Source organism: Acanthopagrus latus, chromosome 15, assembly GCF_904848185.1.
Source record: "Acanthopagrus latus isolate v.2019 chromosome 15, fAcaLat1.1, whole genome shotgun sequence".
NCBI classification, from domain to species: domain Eukaryota; kingdom Metazoa; phylum Chordata; class Actinopteri; order Spariformes; family Sparidae; genus Acanthopagrus; species Acanthopagrus latus.
The window spans coordinates 9,051,516-9,073,425 of NC_051053.1; the positions used below are offsets into that span (position 1 = coordinate 9,051,516).

Below are 21,910 nucleotides of genomic sequence, written 5' to 3' on the forward strand. Positions count from 1 at the left end.
TACTACACCCTTGATAATTGGATTAATTGCTATTTGTAACACAATGGACAGTCTTCTGAGCTGTGCATCCCCTCCAATCCCTTTCAATTTATTTTGGTAAGGAACAAACAAAAAACATAAGCTGCTTAAGATCTCAAATGTTATAGCCTTACATATCCAGTGCTATTAACCATGACTGTCATAACCTCCAGAGTGACTTCAGCACTTTTGTGCAAGTGTTGATTTGCATATTTGTGCCCCATAACATTATAAGATAACTTCCAATCAACCGGATGTTTAACCCTTTATACATATGTTTCCTTGAATGGGCAAGTGTTTATGGTAATATGTTCAGTTACATCCTGTAAGCTCAATTTTCCTAAATACATGTAGCCATATAGACACTGCCCTCACATAGACAGACCGACTGTATATTGTTGCCAAGGTTTCCTTTTAAATATAACTTAAGTTATTTAGGAACGAATATTTAAGTTGTATTTAAACAACTCCTTGATGTTGAGGGGGGAAAAGACGAAACGTATTTGGTCAACACTTGGGACTACCAGTATACACGACCAGTCAAAAGTTTGGACACACTTCTCATTTAATGTTTTTTCTTTTTTTTCATGACTATTCATATTGTAGACTCTCACTGAAGGCAAAACTATGAATGAAGACATATGGAATTATGTAGTAAACGAAAAAGTGTGAAACTACTCTAAACATGTTTTATATTTTAGACACAACAGAAAAATAGGCTAGAATGCTTCTTAGTATTAAGCCTAAAAACCCAATGAAGTAGTGCTCTGAGAATCTACAGGGATTCTTTTTCAAAAGTAAAAAAAAAAAAAACAAAAAAAAAAACTGTTGGTCCAAAAAAAAATAAGTTTTAAAAAAAACGAATTCAAGTCTCAATAGGATTCATCTGCCCAGCTATCATATGGATAACCCCAATGGCACACACTTGCACTTAATATTTTACATGCACTTCCCTTCAGTCATGTTATTTATTTGTCATTTGCCATTTTTCATTTCCAGAAAAAAAAAAAAAACCTGATCAAAGTGACCTTGACCCTTGTCCAACTCTTCACAGATGTGTCTGCAGTAAGAATGTTACTCTCACAAATACAAATATTTTCTTTTTAAATGAGACACAGAAACATATAGACTTAGCACTTGAAATTCTGCTTAATCTTTAACAAAATGTGTGCTATGACATTGTTTCGTAAGGACAGTTTTAAAATACTACAAGTAGTCACATACTCCAAACCTCTGACAGAACTCAGCTTGTATTGCTGTAGTCTTAAATAAAAATTAACTTGGGAAATTCTCTTTGAAGGCACCTTTTCAGAGCTGCCATCCAGGCTTTCTCAAAGCATCAATCAATTTTCTTTAGATCATAACAAAAAACACTGAAAACTGAATTTGAGACTAAGTGACATGTTGAGGTATTTTAGGTATTGGGTTTTTTTTAGGTATATGTATTTTAGTTTGAGGTATGTTATTTGCACTTGCCAAAAAAACCTAAAAGAAACCTGTAGCAGTGAAAGATCAGGGGTCATTTAAGAAGTTTAAGACCTCGCCAGTTTAAAGACAACAAACAAAAGCCATCAAACAAAGACTCGCTCAGTGAGCAGTCACAAGTGAACAAAGCCATTATGTCTCCTGGCATCAGAAAAGCAGCCCAGGATAAAAGCTATCATGTTGTTGAAAATCAAAGGACCAAAGCAACAATTGCCAGAACAAAGCGGCAATAGTTCCAGTTCATGAGGTAAAAAGAGGGGCTAAATTGCTTCTGTCTATAAAACTTTCTAACTTCAAGCTGTAAGAAAGTATAGTCATGTGTCCTTTATTTTCCCAAACTAGATAAGCTGTCCAGACACGCACCATTTAATGGTCCAGAGAGCACATCAAATCGTATAGGTTGAACTCTAAGCATGTTGCTGTCACAGTTGCGAAGGAAATCTATTATGTAGTGCAGGCGCTACTGAGCAGAACCAGTATAAAACTGGCGGATAAATGGGACACGGCTGAGAATGTGAGTCACTATAGATTTGTTAATAGAATGTCACAAAAAGACTCAATGTTCTCTCCACATTGACAGAATGCAAGGAATTTAGTTTAGAATCAGACAGACAAGAATAAAATCTATATTTAGACGGACGAATATGGCTTTTTTTTGCCTTGAATGGCTTATCATGACCAGACAAATTGTACTGTAGCTGTTTGAAGGGGTCCTCCTCTCATTAACTGAACACAATGACATATCCACACCCCCTTCCACCTATCGTGTACTGAAGCAGAAGAAGCCATCCGTGTCTCCAGCTTACCCAATTAAAAGGAGCACCACGCAGACAATGGCAAATCCAATTGTGTACTTCAGAGCGTTTTTCACTTGCTGTAATAAAAGAAAAAATTAAACCAGTCAATCGTGGGCATGAAGTGAAATATTATTATTCATTGTGAGTGAGGGAAGGGGTCATCCTCCATTTAGCTGACGACTATGGTGAGTGAGAGGTATATAGAGTGAGTGTACATCCAGTTTGACCTGGCAGAGATAACATGTCACTCCCAGTGCTATTCAAGGAGCTTTTAAAGTAACAATACAAAAGACCTCACTGTCTGAAAGAAAGTGCCTCTGTCAGCTCAAAACTGACACAAAGATGGAAGAAAAGACACTGTGAGATAGCTGGGGTTTGGTACATCACTCACTAAAAAGACTTCTGAAGATAGGGATTAAAATATCTTTTAAATTCCAGGTGAAAAGATGAGACCTATAATTTATAATATGGATGCAAGGGTTTGACAACGTGACCATTTTAGTGCCACAAACTATTACATACATAATAAATAATTCTAACCCTTTTTCATCATACTTTACAGCAAAGATCTTTTCATCTTTTGTAGATATAATCTCAAATTACTGTTGATATGCCCTCTGCAGAGTTAATGTGCATCGTATCACCTCTGTTCTTATGGTATACATGGGTGACCTTTTTGAGATGTGTGTGTGTGTCCTGTGACCTCATGATGGCAGAATACAAAAATACAAAACATTGCTCTACAGCATAAGGAGTGGCTTAAAATCTAAACCGTTTTTTTCAGTAGCTAAATGATTTTCAAGGACATACTTGTTCATTTTGAGTATGAATAGAACTGCAAAAAAAGAAAAGAAAATGCCTTTATTTTACATGGCATTATGTATTTAAAATGACCAGCATAGGCTTTGATCAAAGTCACTGTCAGCAGAAGCATGATTGTATATGAAAGAGACTTGCATTTTATTTTATTTTTATTTTTTCATCAACATTATATAAAACCTATGCAATCAAAACACAAGATGGAATAAGCTATGTCTTTGTCCTGTCTGAACAGTTGAGAGGAATAATAGCTACTAGATAAACAGCACAGGCAGGGAAACAAATCGCATTATGAAAATACAGATGAAATGAGTTGTTATTTCTTCAGTGCCAGGGCACAAAAAGCTCAAAAAGACATCAGATGAATCAATGAAAGCAAAAATATTGAGGAAACATATCATCTATCTTGTACTTGCTGATAAAATGCAGATTCATATTAATGTTCAGACAGAATTCAAAGCAGTTTATGGGAAAAAAATAAAATTGGAAGGAAAGACTTTCATTGCTTTCATTGCTTGTCAAGTAAAATGTGGACAAATGGATTCAGGCTGGAAGTTCACCTAAAAATTACTTCAGGGCATTTTAGCATTAACATATTGGTCAGCTTCACCTAAATCATTTGAATGAAATTCGAATTCCTCATTATCACATTCAAGAATGGCACTTGTGTGCAGAATAAGAGGGGTGCATTCTTACCGAGCATTTGTTCACATTGTCATCATCCCTTTCTTCATAGTAGAAATAAACAAAGGGAATCCATAGGAAGACACAGAAGAGGATGATGGAGTAGAGTGCTATATAGACACAAAAGATATACAGAAATGCAAGAATTAATGATTTTGAGACAAAAAGTACCAAAACTGAAAAATCATTCACCCTTCCTTGTGTACAGTATGGCAAACATCCTAAATCACATGTATATATTACAAGATTGCAGTGCACTATATAAAAAAAGAAGAAATCTAATGTTTTTGATTCAGATTCGAAATTTTGCTTATTATTTTTGTGCCTGAATGGTTCAGCAAACATTATTTATCTTATGCAGGTTTGATATTACTGTAGGATGTGCTCTGTTTATCCACTTGGAATGATGCTGAATTTCCCTTGACAGGCTAAAGGCAATGTAAAGTAAACATCAAAACTGATTTCTTTGAAGCATATGCTATAATTTCTATAATCAGGTTGTACCACACTGTAAGCTATAATTCTTCCTTTCAGTCCTCACTTACGAATGATAATAGCCGTTGTGAAAATTCAAAAATGTCAGTGAGATGTTGAATTTTTGCGAGGCATGTCAGAAAAAAAGTTTTAACATATCCTTCATTATCATCCTTTCAGCACAGTATAAAGCCATTAACCTCATTCCTTAAAAAAGGTTTTATGATAAAGTTTAGGCCTGGATCATTTATTACGGTAATTCATCAAGAAACATTGATACCAAATAATTACTTTCAGTCAACCATAAAAGCATGTTTGTAATTATTAACCTCAAATTTAAGTTGTTTTACTTTTTAACCACAGACTCAAATGTATCATATTCCATCCTTAAAAACAACAATGTATAACTTTACTCTTTTTGTTTGTTACTTGACAAAATACTACAGCTTCTGTGGTTGTCTGTTTCATATGACACTGTTCAATAGGCACCATATGGGTGATAATTAGGCATTCTCTTAAATTGTCAGTTTGGCCCTTTAGGTTGTTGCATTCAATTGTGTTCAATTGAGATGAATAAATGGGCAAAGTACAAAAAACACTTCCAGGCAACCACACCCTGCTACTTTATAAGGAAAACAAAGACATATGGGGCTTCTGTTACATTGAAGTGCACCTAAAAAAACGGATGCAATTCCCATTAGCTGCAAAGAAGCCAACACTGAGGGTAGTTAAAGCAAAAAAGCCTTTAATATAACACAGCAATGTCTGATATATAAAAATAACTTGAGGTCCCAAGACATGAGAGAATTTCAAGTGATGTTAAAGCTTCCATCACATCCTATTGGAAGGTGTGTTGCTTTCTTTTTGTGCTTATTGTGTTTAAAAATTCCTCTCTTTTACTTGGAGTGAAGCGATCCAGATAATTCATTCTTTATGACAGTGACCCATGAGTTTGAGGTACAATGTTTCTAATCATTGGAAACAAATAACACTTGTTAGAGGTATGCTTGTGGGTTTGTGAAAAGCAGCAGGTTGAGGAAGCATTTTAAATAATTTATCTTCAGTGCATTCATATCAACCCAAAGGTTAAATATCTATTTTTGAATAGAAACGTTTACAGTCCATATATTATCATATATAATATTGATAGCAATCTTAAAACAGGTATGGTCTATATTATATAGACCAAGCCAGTTAATACAATAATATTACTTGGTGTGTTCTGAGTAAACTAGGAATGCTGTTGTCTCAAAGTACTTGCATTTGAACACAGTATCCATCTTCCACTGAATTCTTAAACATTGCTTTTGCAAAACTAACAAAGCAGGCAATCATCACTCCCATTTTAATGCTGACCACTGGAAGAGGAAATGGCAATCTGCATCAGAAATCAATTAAATTCACCTAAGTGGGTGAGCCTCTGTATGAAGAGGATGCAACACCCCTGCCCTTGGTGGAAAAGACTTTATATTCTCTGATCCAAGCCTTTTTTGTTTGTTTGGGTCTCCCTGTACAAGCAGCTTTTATAGAGAAAAGACCAACACTCAAATACATTAGAAATTCATAGAATGGAGGTGAGGCAAAAACACTTAAATAGAGAGATGCTATTTCAAGCTTGGGGCTTTTCTTTCCGCAGTAAATGGATGTCAGTGAAGACAGCCCAGACAACCCCAAAATAACTCAAAGAAAAGCATGTCGCAAAGATGTGCTCAGCATCATGGTTGGCATAGCTCAATAGCCCCTTGAGGTGATAATGTGAATCATTAGCACCAGTCACATTGTGATGCCAACTCAAAAAAAATGTGCAGGAAGGCAAACAGCTCACCACAGACACATCAATTTCACTTTTTTTCCTAGGAGAGAGGTTTGATCTGACAGCAGCTGTTTTTAAATATGAATCAGGCCTCAATTTAAAAATTACACTAAATGAAAGGGTTTAAACCATTAACCGATTAGAGATTTAGGCCTTTACATGGGAAAAAACTAACTACTAAAAACATGCCCGAAGCACTGTGATGATAGCGTGATAAACTACACAGCAAATTTAAATCGAAAACATGCTGCTGATAACCACTTAATCCATAACACCAGCGCCGCACTTCGACTTCAATGTACATGTGGAAAACAACTGCTCTGTATCAGTCAACACTGCATTGCCTCAAGCAAGTACAAACATGTACCCTGTGAAATAGACTACGTTTCAAAAAACACTCTCTCTGCTGCAGACAAATGAATGTCACTGTTATAGTGGCTTGCTTTTTGCCAGCTGTGATTGTGACAGGGCATTACTTTCAATAAACACATGCTCATTGCTCCACTAAGGTATCCATTTACACTCATTTAGAGGCAGACAAACTGAGTTTAGGATGATGCCAGGAGCCAATAAATGCAAGCCATGCACAGTATGCAGCCGCTGGCATATGCTTGTGGGTTAAGGCAATGGGTAAAATTAATCATAACACCATGAATATTAACATACTGAGAGAATAGGTCATACTGCATTACCATGTATCATCCATTACTCTCTAAGCAGATCTTCTACTGGGAGAAACGCCTGACCAGGGATAAGAGTTTAGCACATTTATTCCCCTGACAGAGAGTAGAGGACTAAATAATTAATTGTCCTTGCTTAACCCTTTAAAGTTATTGTGATTATATATATAGCATATACTCCAACCTACTCATTGTGGAAGCAAAAAAAAAAGAAATCTTTTGTAACATTTTTGAGGATTGGTGGGAGAAGTGGCGATAAAAGCCTACAGCCTACCAATGGAGTGCCAGCTGGGTAAACAAAGTAAGAATAGTAATACCTTGTTATGTCTTAATACTTACTTGTGCAAATCTATAACAATCATAACTATGGATGTGCACAATGAGTCAGCCAGTCAGTTAAATGTTGCTAACATTGGTTATCAGAAGTTCAACTTCTGATTATTACTATCTTATTAATATATTCAAAATTTACACAGAAAGTGCTTTAAATGAAGTTTTAAAAAAAAAAAAAAAAAAAAGATGTCATGACTTCCTAGTAAAATATTGTTTTAAAAAAACAGAACATCCATTCCAAACTAACAATAATGGTTAACTGCTGTGTCTAGGATTTATTTATGTATTTGCTATGCAATTACGGTGACAAAATAAAGAAGTTGTAATAATCTGAAATCTTTTAAAAGACATTGTTACCTTTAATACCGTTTTATGTGAGAGAGTCATTTGTTACCTTTCATCAGTGAGTTGTCATTTTCTGTAGGATAAAGTACAAGGTGCTAAAATCAACACACTCAGAACATCTAACACACGCACTATTTTAGCGGGCGATGTTTAACCTTGTGGATTAAATTTAGCCCAATTTGATTGTATTTGAGTGTTTTAATGCTTTTAGACTAGTCGACCAACCTAGGGTTAAACATGACCAAAACATCAGGGAAATTAGTTGTCAAGAGCAGCCCTAATTGTAACTATTATTAACTCTGAATCAGAGCAGTACCAATAGTTTCACTTCCAGCACAATGTATGGCTTAATGAGAAACATTAGACCCCTGTCCTCACCTTACTGTGACCCTCCACAGAGGGATTAGCACCTGGACTCTTGTCCCTTGCAGACTGGCAAAATGTATTACATTTTTGTGAGAATTAAATGCCAGGGGAGATATCTCACAGAAACACTGTCTCTGACAAAGGACTCCAGAGACTGAAGAAACTATCTGTCTGTACAGACACTTGCTGAAAGGTATGACACTACAAGTTTGCACTCTCATTTTCTGTAAACATCAGGGGAGACACCATTTTTGGAGGGCCAAACCTGGGATGAAACACAAGTGGATATTAGATCTAAATTTGACAGGTAGCATGAAGGACATGCTGCCTGTGTTGCTTTTATGTGTGAGTAAACAAATGTTGGCTAATATGCGAGACAAAAGAACATGATAGTCTCACAGAATATGAAGACTCCCAGCTGTTAGTTGTTAAGCCATTTAATGCCTCTTATAGGTTTAACAAAGGTTTGATGAGATAGAAGATAAAACAATTTCAGTATCAAATAATATTTTCTTAAAGTGAAAATTTTAAAATCACAAAACCTACCATAGAATATTTTTATTTGTATTTATATGTAACTATATTTTCATTTATTTATGATCATGAAAGCCGAAACAACACATTCACTTCCCTTGTTGCCCATGCACTTGTATAAGTAGGTTAAAGGATTGCTATTCTCAAATCAAATAAAAATGTATTTGTGAAAAAGCAAAAACGTGGTCAATCCAAGTTCTAAAATTATGTTTCTAATATTTTAAAGACAAAGAGTGTCTGTACATAATCCAAAAGAAAAGACATTTGCTTTACCTTGCCAACAGACTCTGGAAGGATCAGTTTTTTGTTTGTTTTTTACCATTAAGAATCATTACAATCATAACGAAAAAGCATATTCCTCAAAATAGAAGATCCAAAAACAATTTTCATATCATATCAGGAGATGCTGACTCCCATTTCTTACAGTATGTTAGCAGCATGTTTGCACTCACAGTTTCTTTGGCTATCATGCTCAACTGTTTTGATTTACTCTTCTTGGCCCACCTCTCCCACACCCACATTTCACACTATCACCCATTTTTTTTATTTAATGACTCCAACCTGACAAGATGGCAAAGAGTAGTAAACAAACTCTCTGGATACCTAAAGGTTTTTTGCAGATGCTAATTCTGCATGTAGAATCTTTATCCGAATGTTTTTTTGTAGTTTGTTGCCATGTGCTTGATGACAAACTGTTGCAAAATGAAAACAGTCTGCTGTCAATAGCAAGATTTTTTGGGATAAAAAAAAGCTACAAATTGACTCCACAGGTCACCTTGTCAGTGTAATTTCTAAGGATATGAGAAGTGAGCTCGTATGGAAGAACCTCTTAATACGAACACTATCTTTGTCTTCGCAAAATACATAAGGCACCTTGCCACTAAGGTACATTACAGGAAGACAATAATAACATCCTTATATCAAAGCGAAGAAATATTTAAAAATGTTGACCATTAAAGACATGCACATGCAAGATTTGCACAGCTCCCTCAGCATTGGACATCAGGGCTGACATCCACATTGAAGAAAATTTGAAGAAATCAGGTACCAGGGTAATATGAAATTGAGTACATATAAGAAAAAAAATGCCTGCATTTAGAGTTACTTTTCATCAATCTTGTCCTCATATTGGATCCATGTAATCCAGTAATAGGGACGTTCATCATGAAGTGATGACATTTATGCATTATTTGTAAACAAGATCATTGGAAAGTTAGACATAGAAATGTTATTTTTAGCTTTCTGGCAGGCTAACAGTCAATGACACATCCATCAATGTAACATATATCATATTTACTGTCACGGTGAGAAAACTGTTTTAAAATTGATTATTAATGACTTTCTCTTTTGGCTTGTTACCTACACCAAGGTGGTTACATTTTTTCTGCGCCCATTTGATTGTTGGTTAGTTGGCTGGTTGGTTGGTCAGGAGAGGATTTCACAAAAAAACACTGAACAGTTCTCCTCAAAACTTGGATGGGTCCTCAGCCCACAATACCCAGAATTAGCTTTTGGTGTGGATCTGGTGGAAAGTTCTCAGAGAATAATGCTGCTGATTATAGATAAATTGTTACAAGCATAACTATCTATAAGCTGCATTATATTTTGTTTTAACAGAGGCTTCTATCATTAAGAGGTAACTGCATGCTAGAGTTGGGCAAACTCTATTTGCATGTTTTAGCTGCGCAGTTCTGCAAATCAATGAGTTTATGTGAAGTTTTGAAAACATAATATAGGACAACATAATATATATTTCCATCAATTAAAAGTATATGGTGGGTGGCTTCAAAAATCATGAGATCACCCAACCCTACTGAATGCTAACAATTTTGTCTATAGTCTAAATGTCAACATTTGGAGGCAGACAAAAGGTAGAGCTATGGGTTGTGATTTTTGCACATAGTGGCAGGAAAAATGCTCTTTTCTTCTTCTGCACACTGGGCAATGTTCTTATCATTGAAGGCCCTTTGAATCACACAAACTGTCCTGCAAAATAAAACTGTTATTTGCCATTGTTATCAGGATGCTCTTAAAAGAAGTACTAGGCTACCACTTTCTAATAAAATTCAGTCAGCACATGTAAGAGGACAAGAATCACAGTCAAAAAGAAAGTACTTGCAGTATATTTACAAGAGGGTTGCATCCTCTCTTTCTTCCTTTCTACAAATGGCGTTAAAAAAGGCCCAGAGAAAGGCAATGATTTATTCAAAGGGCCCAGGGGTATTTTGCCCTGTTGCTTAAGGGTCTTATGCACGACTGCTTTGAAGTACTGAGCAGTCCAAGGAAATGTATAAATGGACAGAGGCTGGAGATTGAAAGGCTAGGCTTTCAAACTTAGGGTTCATCAAAGATCACAAAAAGCTATTTTGGCTCTAAAAGGAAGTGGGCATTCAAGTTACAGAGATGCGTGCCCTCCGTAGAGGTAAAAGTACATTTTATCAAATACTACACTATGTAGCATATGTGAATAACTGGAGGGTATATGCTCTACAGACAGTAAGTAACAATCACTTTGACAGAATATTTTCACTCTCTCTTATTGCCATTATAACATTCTCATTAGCTATTAACTCTTCATTACGGCTGTTCTGGTTTTTGCTCAACCTTAAAATGCATCTTCATGCAAATAACTGCAGTATACCCATCATGGTCATAAATGCATGCTTTTATCTAAGATGTAACATGAGTGGTATGCATTTACTTGATCTACTCATGATGTTACTGTTAGTGTGTACTGCAGCCATCGAACTGATTCTGTATAACTGCAGGGGTTTCTTAAAAATAAATAAATAAATAAAAAATAGAACCTGGTAAAATAGTGGAAAAAAAGAAGAAGAAGAGGAAGAAAACATTAAAATAACAATGGAACTGTCCTATAAATACCTCCAATAACTACCACACCATGACAGTGCTGTGCTTCTAAAAATCCTCAGGGTAATTATACAGCAGGAAACTGGATTCAAAGGTGCTGCAGAAATGCTGACAATATTAATTATAGGTTTGATGAAACACATGTACAATGTACACATTTCTGAACCAGAAACTGACAGAAATTCACCACATGACAGCTATGTAAGGCCATCAAGTGATTTCAGATATTAAGTAAATAGTGTGCTATAAAAACACTGGACATACACATGCTTATTAACTGTGATCACCACTGAATACAAATCAGTCTGCCTTGCAAAAAACATGCTCCAGTGGAGGAAATAGGTAATTTATGTCAACCCTGTAATTATTCTATTTGTGAAGAGAAAAATGGACAGTACTGTCAAATATGGCCTTAAAGAAAATTCCACTTTAAAGGTTAGATTTAAGCTTGTAAGGAAGCTGTGCAAACAAAACTCATGGAGCTAGGTCTCCACCTGCTGGCAAATAAAAAAGGAATGTCCCTCCAAACAGAGAGGAAAGAGTCTCTGGTTATGCATAAACATAATCTGCAAATAGTAACATAGACTATGCAGCCAAAATAAGATATCATATTTTCATATTTAGCCTACTGCTGTAGTCTTCAACAAAGTATGACTTTGTCTCAGCACACAGTCCTCTTATACTGTCATCACAACAAACAGATATTTGCTGCAGAGACGTGTTGCTACATAGAAATGCATCATGAATCCCATTTGACTTTCAAAAATAATCAATGGTAAGCCATTATCTGAACAAATGACTATTTATCTTGAAATATCTGAGGCAACGGGTCAAATTCACAATCACAACACAATCTTTAACAATCTCACAATATATTGCTATAACTCTTACATTAACTCCTACTTAACTTTTTTTACTTTAAGAAAACAACTACATATCTTACCATAACAACAAGTGCAATGACCTGAAGAGCATTTCATAATAATAAATAAAAGGCACCCCTAAGCTTGGAATACGTTTGCCATATTTAAAATGCACTGTAACTCTATTCCAAAAATATGCTCAGAGGAACTCACAATATCAATCAAAACTGCAAGGCTCTGATTTTTGTATTTCAGGTGGTGTTACAAGCACTCAACCTTCCTTATCTACAGCCAAAGGTTACAACAGCACAACAAATTTGCAAGCAGATCATTCCTCAGCACACACTCCTCGATCTATGATCACATGTATACATGCCTGAGGCAAGCAGCAAAATCTTTTCAGCTTCACTCTTATCCCTCACCTAGCTCCTAGAATGCATACTGTTGGTATGTCTCAGATTTTTCTGCTGGATAAGAAAATGTATATGTTAGAAACACATTTCTTTTTTTCTCTGTGAAAAGCATGAACAATCTATAAAAAACAACGTATGTAATCAAAGTATTTATGTGGAACAGAATAGAAACGACATAGCATGAATCCCTCAATATGAAGAGCCTTTTGATGCAAAGGAAGTCTAACTGTCAAACAAAACAACAATAAAATTTTTGACTGTGACTTAAGGTTCATTCTCAAACTACGTAATACACAAACGTTTGAAGTGTGACAAAGTGTCATCGCTGCATCATTAACATGGTTTTCATGCAGTTTGTCCATTAAATAATTGAAATTACTGATGGGACAAAGTCTTGCATTCAAGTCTAAATTGACAGAATGATTCATTTGTTTAAGTGTGTTTTAAGCAAAGTTTCCATTTAAGAAGGTAACTAACCCCAAGTATAGATAGCAACAGAGGAAATCAATCTTGTGTATGAAATTGTACTTCTGTACTGTGTCCAGAGGACCTTATTCTGTTGTTGCCCCAATGGCTGGATTCACATTGAGTCTTCTGTGGTCTGTGAAAGCCAATTTTCTGATGTCACCACACCAGTGGAAGTGGTTTCTTTGATTGGGCTGTCTGGGCAAGGAGACAGCTTGTCTTCCTTGCATTTGGCATTTCTGAACAGACGGTACATAACAGTGTTGCTGACAGGCACTTTAAGCCAGCATCTGTTCGAAAACGTGTGATCTAGTGTATCTGGCATGACTGAATTTGCTATCGTCAAAGACAACGCACTCATGTTATCCATTAATATGACAATCAGTAGAAGAAGAAATAAATAAAATGGCACTAATAGCTTTGAGTTAGGAATTTATCAGCCAAACAGCCTGGATACTGTCCCCATGAATTGCAACTACAGAAAAATACTAGAATTATGGAGCGATCCATTGGGACTGGACCTGCCCTCTCTCATAGCAAAATAATTTGTCAAGATAAGTCCAAACCTCCTAATAATACAATACAGCATGTCACAAGCCAAAACCATATTGCCAGTGCCAGTGAAATGGTATCGTTTTACTGAATACAAGCCAAACACAACAATTAGGACAAGTGAAACAAGTGAGGACTAGCTTGGTGAAAATACCAGAACAGTTGTAGCTGTTGGTTTTCTTGGAAAGTAATACTGCCCACTGTGTTTTCTGCTGTTGTTGTTTTGTTTTGCCAAGAAGAATAGGGCAAGGGACATAAGCAAAGAGATGATACAAAGGTTGTAAATACATTCTTGGCGAAAATAAAGCAAAAGAAAAGAGTAATCAATTTACTAAGTCCTATCACAGGCTGTATAGTTGACATATAATTTTTTATCCTTTAAAATATGACAAAAGACAACAACCAGACAGCATTCTTCTCATTACGCTAGGGTTATGGTTAATCTCCATCACTACAGGAAGCATCAACATTAACCTTCAAGCTACCAACCTATACGTGGAAAATGGAAAGTTACCCTTGAACATAGATTTGTAATACAGCTAGATATGACCTGAGAGATGGTGTCTATTTAGTCGAAGGATACTTGTTGCCTTGTGAATGCACCCAAAAAGGTATCTTGCTTCTGGGATTTTGTCCGGGGTATGCGGCCCACTGACAAACACATTAGCGAGAGCATCGTCAAGAGAGAGACAAGCTCGCCCTGACACTATTTTGCAGGGGGCACTGTCACAGCATCCTGGGCTAAGTGCCACCCAATTTTGAGACTTTTTACCTCTACCAGAATGAGAATGGTTGCAGTCCTACCGTTTTTCTGGCTCTGCAGAGATGGGTCTGGCTATGCAAGACTAGCCTCAGCTATAATAAAATTACCATTCATGAGATCACTGAATTTTACAAGCCAATAAAAATAACTAAGTTGTAATGCAAAACTAATAGGGTCAGACGTGTGTCAATCAAGCAATGTCTGAACACACAGCTACTGCCAGTCACATGTATCCACAATGAAAAACCAGTGCTAAACACTGATGACACCAAAGTGTTACATGACCTAAAACAAACTGACAAGAATCGTCAGGAGTATTTTTGTGACAGGCGTTTTCACAACTAAACACTAAACAGAGCTAAACCTGACTAACAGGTCTAATAAACATAGACTTCCCTCACATGAAGGAAGAAGAGATAGTAGCCAACCAGATGATTCAATATATGCAAAGCAGCATCTTTAACATACAAACATAATATAAATTGCTGTTACCCATTAAGAAATGAAGTTATAAGTACATCGTAGCAGGGTGCAGCAAAGAAAATACATGAATACACAAAAATTGATGTTATATAAATACATACCATTAGAAAATGATAAATTATGCTAAATCACACATAAAAACAAGAATTGCAAGGTTACATAAACACGAGACAAGAAAGGAATTAAGTATTTGCATTAATGGACGTACCGTGTATGGGACCAATAAAGAAAGACTATAAAAGCAAACTGTTGACAAGGCAGAGACAGCAGGGAATGTGTATTGTGAACTGCAAATAGTGTAAAGATGTGAGTAAATATGATCATCACTGTCCGTCATTAAGACACAGTTGGAAAATTATAAATTACACTAAAATGTTTCTCCATGTGAAGGTCATAAAAACTATTCACTCTGTTCATTTGTAACATAGTGATGGGAAAATTTGATGTGCTCCATCCAATGCATAAGTCAAATCTAAACCATTTCAGCACACTTAATATGCATGCTAAATCTAATTTATTATTGACAGCTATAGTTGACTAATGTAGGCTGTCTGCTATCTGACAGATTCCATTCATTTTAATGGTCATAGTGGGCTTTTTGCCAGAAAACACTGTAAATGTTTTAATATCTCTGAGATATTTCATCATCATGGAAAACAAACTAATCTGTCCATCCATTAACATCAACCTGTGAAAAGGGATTTGCACTGTGTGTCATTTCAGCAGTACTGCCCATTATAGTTTATTACTGTATTAGTGCAATTCACCTGAAGGCCATGTTCATGTTTAAATCAGGTTTTGTGGATAATTTTTTTTTCCTTTTTAAAGGCCAGAGAATTCTTTTAAACCACTGAGCTATTGTATGGGCATTCAATACTTGCTAAAGTGACAGTCTGAACAAAACTGCTCAAGAGCAGGAAGATGCGAGTTACTATAGAGATGCTGCGTGTGGAAATGAGTCACCATTGTGACGATGAGCCAGTGTGAATCCAAAAGTTAGACTACTAAATCATAAGATGGTTGTGTGGGTGAGTCAGGCAGGCCCCAGGTGTTTTTCAACTGAAAAGTATGGCTATCAATTGAAATGAGAGATAGGGTTGATATTGTGGGACAATGACAAAGCAGACATATTAATACACTGAAAAACAGATTAATTCAATAGAAATAGTTAAAGAAATGGGCTGACTAAAAGAAGATTAATTATTTCATCATTATTCATTCATTCATTCATCTGTAGTAATTCTCTCTAGTTAATATTTTGTCCACACATGTGTGCACCTAGATAGGTACTCAGATAATGCACTTACTGTAATATCCATACAGCACAGTGTCTTCAATTTGTCCCCTCGTCTCATTGTTTGCTGCCCATTCCTGGATGTAACCCAATGAAAAGTCCATGGTGAAAATAACATTCAAGTTCAACAGCAATAATACAAGTAAGAAAAATTAATAAAAACAGGCATCGGTTCCAATAAACCTAATAAAAAGTCAAAAATGTATATAGAACACACTAAAGTGTGAGAAATAACAACAAAACAAAGGTGAGTATGGTGTATTTTTTTACCATACTCTACTAGAATTCAAAATAGATGTAATAAACAAAAAACACATTGCTCTAATTACAAAATGAATCCAAGGCCCTGGAAATGTCAAAGCCACACCAAATCAGCAGCCATGTGGGCTACAGCGCAGAAGAGTGTTCTGACATCTTTGTTCATCTAGTTTCATATACTGAATATATACAAAAACAGAACATAATGCAAAACTGACAGGCCCGAGGAGTTATAACTCAGAGCTGTCAGACCTTAAAATCTATTTTTATTCATGCAGGTAGCATAGGTGTAGGAATTTGTCCATTTCCTGCATTTAAGAATGAAACCTCCAATTGGAAATGAAAACTGCGAAAAGGTTCTGAAAGATTAAAAACCAGGTATTGCTTTTGAAGAGTAACAGCCTTAAGGGAAATGTCTGCATCATTCCTGTCAATTTCTGCATTGTCATGATCCTCACTGCTCTGAGCCATGCTTATATGATCTTTTCCCTCATCAGAAGGTTCACAGTTTTTTACTCTTACATTTTTCAGTTTCCACTTGACAAATTTCAGCAAACAAGCCACTCGCTGTGACACCAAGGAGGTTATGTTTGAGCCCATGTGAGTTTGCCTTGTCGGTTGGTTGGTTGGTTAGCAGGTTGGTAAGCAGGATTGCACAAAAACTGCTTAACAGATATCCACGCTACTTGGATTGAGGATGTGCCTCGGCCCAGAATAAGCCACATTAACTTTGGATGTGGATCTGGATAAAAGGATGGATCCAGGCCTTTTTTTTCATTTTCTTTCACGTTGCAAGATAGGGTGTTTTGATAGGGTGAATTTTCAATTTCTCAGGGAGCAATCCATGGATCTTGATGAAAGAATCAGGTGTGTTTGGGTGACTACAATTTGATGCAAATCCAAATAAAAGACCCAATTAATATATGTTTCATTTTTTATTGGATTAGACTTGATTGCATGAAGGGAGCTGTTGGGCCTTGGTTGACATATGCACTTTACTGAGCGCCATTCTAGCTGCAAAGAATAACCACTGAGAGTTCATCAAGAAATTTTATTTGATGAAGTAAGTGAGGGATTATGTTATGAGGAGTAAGTTAGGTGGCCATGACAAAAGGACACAAAAAACCCTTTAAGTAATCAAAGAAGCTCTCAGCCCACAGATAGCAACTAATTACCTGCAGCTCAAATTTAAATATCATTACACACTTTGCTAAATCTTCAAATAGAACCAAACAGATTAAATGACTTGGCAAAAAATTTATGAGCCAAGAAATACATTCAGCTTTTAGATTGGACAAAAACAATAACCACTTTGTCTAATTCTAAGAGAATTACAAAGCAAAGTTAAAAGCTGCCTCAGGAAAAGTCGTTAACATTTCTCAGATTGAGTTTACTGCCGCTGTTAGAAGAACAGATACTAACCTTATAGGTGCCATTGGGATATTTCATGAATGACACAAGGAATATATCCACTGGTAGAAGTGCCGACGTTATCAAAGCAATGGCCAGCGCACATATTGCTGTGATGGTTGAAACAACTTCACTCTCCTGTCGGCTTTGGAATTTGCGAATGTAGACCCAACAGAAAGCCAGAATTACCTAAACAGCAAGAGCAAGCATTTAAATATTAAATTAAAACACATGGAGAATTATGCCTTTATGCAGACAAGCAAAAATGAGAAATACAATGAGTTGAAAATTGTTTGGCCTAGAGCGATCTCTCAAATCTACAGGCAGAAATGTTACCATTAAATATGAGAGACTATATGCAGTTAAAGAGATTAAAATGAAATGTTAACTTGGCATCTGGATGTATTATCAGAAGGAGTTTCTTAATAAAATTCAATAGGAGGACATGATGAAGTTATAATGAAATAATGAGACAATTCGACACAATACCCTGCAATAAATTCTACCAATGGTGAGCTTATGCCGATCGGTGATGTTCTGCTATATTTAGTTGAGCTTTATAATACTGCATTAACAATTTTGTCTCCTCGACTATGCTTGAGTGATCAAAAATGCTTGAAAAACAAGTTACTGCATGTCTGTGCGTGTGTGTGTTGCTACGTTAAAAAAAGGTAAATACTCAAGCTAAAGTATTAACACATCAGGTAGTGAATTATATACCGAGAACAGCCTCTCTGCAGGCGCTGTGGAAACAGCTGATGTGATTATATCATACTCTCTCCTCTTATCCTCTTACCGCATAGGAGTGAACACTGCTGACTAACACTATTAAGTATTGACAAGTAATAACGCAAAGTTGACCCTTCATAAGTAGCGTGAATTAAAAGACAATTATAATTACAAATCTTGGAACAAGTTCATGAATGTAAACATTTGGTTGCTGTTTAAGTAGAGAAGATTACAAAGATGGGGACTGTCATGTAACAGGCAAGTAATTAGAAAGAGAAAAAAAGGAAGCTCCAAAATGACAAGGTCATATTCCTGGCACACAAGCAGTAAGAAGTGAGGACACTGCTAAAACTAGTCCCTTCAGATCAAGGGCTGCCATTCACAGACAGGATCAATTAAAGGCCCGCAGCCTTAAGCCTCTTGCTGCTTGTTTTGCCAGGTAATGACGCAGGCTTTGCATCTAAATAAGATCCATTGAAAGGTTTGCTCAAATAGAGGGGTGCTAGAGGCGGGTAGAAAAGCAGAGCAATTTACTGGCATCCAGACATTCTTCTGGCAGGCTTCTGATCTAGCCATGTGACTGACAGAGGTAATGAGTGCTAAATTGGGCAGCATATTACCTAGCTGTATTAATTTAGGTATTACTACAGCTAGAACATAAAATATATGCCTGGCAGGAAAGAAAAGGTTGCATGTGTTTGAATATGTGGTGAAAAGCAGCATTTGCTTTCGAACAGCAGCGAATGACTCCTTCCGGAGAACACATTTTTTGTAAACTTCCCTTTAAAGCCTTGTTGTGAAAGCTAACTGGGTGGACATAAAAGACCTAACCGGAAGTGTTAGTTTTCTGTACGATAAATAATACTCTTTTCCCCAGTTCCCACCGCTGTTCTTACCAACATAAAAATATAAATGCATGTTAATAACCACAACTAGCGCTTCTGACAAAACAACAGCCTGTAAGTGTGTCACGGCTAATGTTAGCTAAACCCAGTCCAAAGCCAATATTGACGTTAATACACCGGAGCCATGTCGCGCCAGGTTAACACGTTAACCAAAGCGCTCCGTCCGCCCGCTAAAACAACCAGAACCAATTACATGATGCTCTACTACTTGTTGAGGCGACTAGGCAACTTCGTGTGCGCTTACCAAAAGTATAAAGGTGAAAATAGACCATCCGAGCATAGACTCGGATAGCAACGACTGCGCCGCCATCTTCACTTCCTGCAATAACAAAACCACGTGCTCCCCTTGACGTCACCGCGGTGGAGGGCGAGCAGCAGCTGTGACGTCTCTCCAGAAAGTCCATCTGTCTGATGATAAGTCCATATGTGTGCTGATTAATACAGGAGATTCAGTGAACTGTAGAATTGAACAGCTTCATTTGTGTTGGGACAGAACGTAAGTGTAAAGTGAGGCGGCATTCTCAGTGTCCTACCTTTCTACCAAAAGCTCTAACAATACAATAAGGCATTGAAATTCAGGGTCAGCTGTTAGGAGATTGAAACTATTTAAACACTTATTAAAAATGTTGTTATTATTATTATTATTATTATTATTATTATTATTATTATTATTATTATTATTACAAAATAGCATTACTCAAGTTACAGTAAGTACCAGAACCTCAAAGGTGCAGGATGTAAGTCACCTGTTCATATTCCAAACAAATGGGGGGCAGCATAATAATGCTAATTGCAAATGGTGGATATGTGTTTTTGAGTGTCACAATCCCTTACTGCTGCCATTGGGTCTGATATAGTCTGTCTAGTCTAGAAGAGCTGCATGATTAACTTATTTTATCCCCATTCGAGTAAGCTAGGCGCTAAACCAGAAATAAACCGGCTCCATTGGTGGAAATCTCAAGTGCCCATGATCAATGGGCCGCACAACACGGAAGATAAAGGTATTTCCATTCCTGGTAAGTCAGGCTTCAACATGCCACTAAGATGTCTGTAAAACTGTTGGCAGGACATCAAGAACTGCAAATAAGGTCTTTCTTTAATTCATTTTTGATCCCTGGAGGTTTTAGATTTTTAAAACTTCTAACAAGCTGAGAAAAGCAATTTAAAAGTATATGACATCATCACAATGGTGGGAGTGGGAGCTCACAAGCAGGGCCAGAGGGGGAAACTGTACTGCACATATTTATATGGTTCACAAAACCAGGAAGTAAACAGGCGAGCCTGAAAACTTTTTTGGCAAAGGCGAGGCCAGGCGAGGAATTCTCATTGGTTTGAACAGGCACCATCTTTGCATCTGGTATTTAGTTCCTCTATAAATCTATGCCATTAGCTAGTTTGCTCACTCTGCCGTGCATCTTAGCTGACTCTTCCCAGAATGGAGAGGCAATGGAATGTGCACCAGAAATGGAGCCGTGCGACAGGGTAACGGAAACAGGTGCAGCAGCCTCCAAGTGAACGTGGCCAGAGCGGGACAGACACAGCCTCCCAGACTGTGAGAGGCCAGTTTGATCACAGAAAATACAGTGCCAAGGCGATTTGCAGTGGCTTCAATCAGGAGTCTGACACTTGGGACAACAAACACACAGCGAGTGCGTGCAGGGACAGGACAGACATGAAGCAGGAGAGGAGTGAGAAGGGAGGTTGGGCATCAATCAGCACACACCTCCAGAGGCTGAGGGTTACAGCAGGGTCAGCTCTGGGGTGCCAAAGGTGAAACCCAGCAAGAATACCTCTTTGGTGTTGTTGGACTGAGGGCTCGATGGACGCCACAGAGACTCACTATCACCTCCTAATGTACAAAGTGGTTTCATGAAACTGGATGCAGGATGTTAGCACGTTTACTCCCGCAGTTGAAATCTGCAACACACTAAAGGGACGTTTTTTTAAATAAACATCAAAATGGCTATTTTACTAAGTGATCTTAATAGTGAAAAAACACAGAATGTGTGTAGTTTCTTGCCTCTGCTGCACACAGTTAACTTGGACTGACATCTGTGGTCTAAAGAGGGCAGGTGAAACACATTTATGTCCACAGGGCCAGGGTTATATTGAGGATTCATTCGTTTAAGTCCATTTTTGCCCGAAGGACAGCAAGGTGGCACCTGTGCTCAGAAATGGGGCATTTCTGCCAGCCAAAGGGAAACGTGCACGGGCCAACCAGACAGGCACTTTGGCTTACCTAAGGGGAACTTCTGGGGCAATATCCATTAGGCATGTGGCGTCTGCAGGGAGAACTTAAGATGACCTTGGATGCATTTAGACCACCATTTAAACACATTTATGTAATATCATAGTGTTATCTTTCTCCTGCCTCTTTGTATCCTGTTATCTGTGTCAGGCTCTGAATTTTTCTCCCTTTCAGTACGCTTCTTTTTAAAATACACGAGCGTCAGTTTCACACAAAGGGGCATAAACATATGCAGTGGCACTGATATAAAGTTGGTGCATTTTCAAAGTCATACATGCACCATACTCACATTCAGTAGTCATCCAGAT

At 37.1% G+C, this 21,910-nt stretch overlaps 1 protein-coding gene across 1 annotated transcript in view; it reads right to left on the reverse strand.

The window, feature by feature from the left end:
- The window catches only part of lmbrd1 (LMBR1 domain containing 1), a 60,761-nt gene extending 41,008 nt beyond the window's left edge, over positions 1-19,753 (reverse strand). The window contains exons 1-5 of the mRNA XM_037123728.1: positions 19,599-19,753; positions 17,733-17,909; positions 16,066-16,129; positions 3,816-3,913; positions 2,310-2,377 (exon numbers count right to left, since the gene is read on the reverse strand). Coding sequence (XP_036979623.1) covers positions 2,310-2,377; positions 3,816-3,913; positions 16,066-16,129; positions 17,733-17,909; positions 19,599-19,664 — 473 coding nt within the window. The 5' untranslated portion in view covers positions 19,665-19,753. The remainder of the gene's footprint in view (positions 1-2,309; positions 2,378-3,815; positions 3,914-16,065; positions 16,130-17,732; positions 17,910-19,598) is intronic.
- Between the last annotated feature and the right edge of the window lie 2,157 nt (positions 19,754-21,910).